Source organism: Chiloscyllium plagiosum, chromosome 30 (assembly GCF_004010195.1).
Source record: "Chiloscyllium plagiosum isolate BGI_BamShark_2017 chromosome 30, ASM401019v2, whole genome shotgun sequence".
NCBI classification, from domain to species: Eukaryota; Metazoa; Chordata; class Chondrichthyes; order Orectolobiformes; family Hemiscylliidae; genus Chiloscyllium; species Chiloscyllium plagiosum.
This window is the reverse complement of record NC_057739.1, coordinates 42,980,361-42,983,763: the sequence shown is the minus strand read 5'-3', so window position 1 is coordinate 42,983,763 and position 3,403 is coordinate 42,980,361. Positions and strand designations below refer to the sequence as shown.

The 3,403-nt window shown below is 43.8% G+C and overlaps 1 protein-coding gene across 2 annotated transcripts in view; it reads right to left on the bottom strand.

Moving 5' to 3' along the window:
* pip5kl1 (phosphatidylinositol-4-phosphate 5-kinase-like 1) overlaps positions 1 to 3,403 on the bottom strand; it is a 60,454-nt gene that overhangs the window by 16,435 nt on the left and 40,616 nt on the right. For both annotated transcript variants that reach the window (XR_006316051.1, XM_043720540.1), the window contains exon 6: positions 3,236 to 3,270. Coding sequence is in view for 1 of the 2 variants with exons in the window: in XM_043720540.1 (XP_043576475.1) it covers positions 3,236 to 3,270 (35 nt within the window). In the remaining variant the exon portion in view is untranslated. The remainder of the gene's footprint in view (positions 1 to 3,235; positions 3,271 to 3,403) is intronic.

Sequence of the window (3,403 nt, the reverse complement as noted above, 5' to 3'; positions counted from 1 at the left end):
TGATATTAGTGGATGTGCAGGTAAAACTTTGATGGATGTGGAAGGCTCCTTTAGGCCCTTGGATAGAGGTGAGGGAGGAGGTGTGGGAGCAGGTTTTACAGTTCCTGTGGTGCTTTTGCCTCCTGCAGGCTGTCAGTAAAGCTCAAGGACCTGAAAGATGGCCCCAGTCAGCAAGCCAATCCATCCCCTGACCTGTCCAGTGCTTGTAATGCAAGGGGATGTCCCAGGCTGAGAGGATTCTACCCACAAAGGTCTGTACAATCAAAACTGAAATAAACATTGAGCCTGTCATTCATCATCCGATCACCAGGGGACAGTGTTTCTACAGGAATGATTATGTCTGAGTGAAGTTCGTTTCAAGCCCAATCCCCTCTCCCACATCAACCATCCTTATAAAAGCCAGACATGGGGGGGATTTAACCTGGCTGAACTGAGTCTACTCCACTCCCTCATACAGGCAGCTCAGATTACTCTGCAATGGGAAACTGGGCCATCAGATCACACAGTGTCACAGATGTGTTATGGCACAAAAGGAGACATTTAAGAAAGACTGTAATATTCAAACTTTCAGCTTTATTTCTTTATTTTCTACTTAAAATGAAGAAGGTCTGCGATGTTTACCTTTCACCTTATTTTGTATGCTTTACACTGTACTATAATTCTTGCAATGTTCAACTTTTAACTTAGTTCTTTCTTTCTACCTTGTTGTTATGATTCTGTACCTGGCTACTTGTCCCTAAGATGGTGCCTTGTGCGATGACATTATACACTTCTCACTGTACTCCTGTACTTTTGTACTTGAGTGCCCTTGGCAATAAAATCAAATCACAACAATTCAGCCCATGGTGGCTGAACCAGCCCTTCAAATGAGCATCGTGTTTTACTGCCGTCCCCCTGCTTTCTCCCATATTTAAATAATACCCTCCGGCATGCCTCAGTTAACTCTGCCCTGATCACATCTCCAGGCAGGGAGGGAGAAAGAGGGGACTGCAGATGGTGGAGAGTCAGAGTCGAAAAGTGTGGCACTGGAAAAGCACAGCAGGCCAGGCAGCATCCGAGGAGCAGAGAGTCAACATTTCAGGACATAAGCCCTTCATCAGGAAGTGTACCTCCAGGCAGTGCATTCCAGACACAAACCACTTGCTGTGTGAAAAAGTTTTGATGTGGCTTTTCAGGGAGGGATATGAAAACCAGGAGGAGAATTGAAATAAAAACCCAAAAGAACTGCAGATGCTGCAAATCAGAAACAAAAACAGAAACTGCTGGAAAAGCTCAGCAGGTCTGGCAGCAGCTGTGGAGAGGAGTCAGAGTTAACGTTTCATTTCTAAGAAAGGGTCGCTAGACCTAAAACATTAACTCTGATTTCTCTCCAGAGATGCTGAACTTTTCCAGCAATTTCTGTTTTTGAAGAGCAGAAACTCTGATTCCAAAGTGGTTCTTGTTGAGGGGGTTTATTGGTAGGTCAGGGTCTGAGGGACATAGAGAAAGGACTGGATGTTACTGGTCAGGACACCTTACAGGGAGCCACCTGCAGCCTTCACCTGAAAATGTTTTGTGCTGTACAGGAGTGGAAGCTACAACAAGGCAAACGGGACAACTAGGATCTCAGGGAATGCGAGACAGCAGTTTGTCTCTGTAGGTTGTGACTGAAAAGAAGAGAGAGGAAAATAGGTGAATTAAAGTAAATTCAGAATCAGTGAGAGGAAAAAATTAACTGGAATTAGAGGGAGAGAATGAAAAACAGAAACAGAAAGGGATAATAGAAAACAAAATTTAAAAATTTGTACCAGGGATCTCAGATTTACAAACATGATCCCAGACAGGGGTGTAATTTTAAAGATTCAACATATAAATGTTTTCTTATTTTTACGAACTGCTACTTTACATTGTCCTGCATTGTGTTCCAAACTGTGTCCAAATGAACTTGCGAATGGACTCAAGAACAGAACCTGTTTGCAACTTGGAGATTGCCTGTATAAAGTAAATCATTAATAACACTTTACCACCTCCAGGAAGGAGAGTGAAACACTTAAAATTGTCACCTTCTGGGCTGGAGAAATTGATTGACATGTGTTTAATGTAGAGTTGTAGCAAGCTCCTAAGAATAACAGGAGGTTGAGAGTAGTGTGTTGTTAGTTGTACTGATAATGGGGGAGTGACATAAATTAAAGTCTCTTACAATTTTCTATAAATGCTGGTCAAGTCACCCGTTAGTAGTTTTGTGTATAGTTAGCATGCTGCAATTTTCCCACCAAAATCTGGCTTGCCGTCTTTCAATGGAGCATCATTGTTTTAGTGTAAAACAGAATATGCTGGAGAAATGTGTTCTGAAGAGTCATATCCGACTCAAAACGTTCTCTCTGTTTCTCTCTCCGCACTTGCTGCCACACCTGCTGAGTTTCTCCAGTACTTCCTGTTTTTATTTCCGAACTCCAGCATCCTTGGTGTATTGCTGTTACTTGATCATTTTAAACTTGAATTACAGCAACACTTGTTACATCTCCAAACCCATCCTCCAAATTCCTTCAACAAAACCTTCTTCGCTCTGACTGACAGCCCCTGATCCTTGTTGCCCTGCCTTTCACTGACTGCCTTCGTCAAAACAAGAAAAGAGCTTGCATTTATCTAACGCCTTTCATGACCTTGAGGGATCCCGAAGCATTTTGCAGTCAATGAGGTCCATTTTGCAGCATTGTGATGTAGGAAATGCTTCAGCCAATTTGCACCCAGCAAGCTCCCACAAGCAGATGGTGACTAAGTAATCCAGTTCAGTGCCTTTAGGATTAATGTTCACCAGGATACCAGGTAGTACTCACCTGCTCTTCTACTGAATGTTGCCAGGGGATCTGTTACACCCATCCAGATGGGACCATTGGTTTAATGTCATATCTGAAAGGTGGAACCCCTTCAGTATCCAATCACCAGGGTGGGTCATAAAGCTAAATCATCACTTGGAGCACTTGGGGCTGGCATTTACCAGGGGGTCAATCACCTCGCCCTGTTCTAGACAAACCTGGACAGAGAGAATTCCAACGCATTTCACAGGAGCCTCCAGATTTTATCACAAACTACTGTGGGGAATAAAGTGGCACTGACTTTCAAGACGATGATTGTTTAGTGAATGTAGCCCCAAGCCCCCCGGACGCAGTCCAGACTGAGATGGTCTGGGGGTGAGGTCCTTGTCATCTAACCATGGTGCAGCAGAGTGTATTGGAGAGAATGGGGACCAACTCACCTTCTGCCCACGGGCAATCTTGATACTGTGAACACCTGCAGGAAAAGAGGAACACACCTCAAACTTCAAACAGTCACAAGTAAGAAGACATAAGAACAGAAGAATTAGGAGCAGGAGTAGGCCATTCAGCCCGTCAAGCCTGCTTCACCATTTAACATGATCATGGCT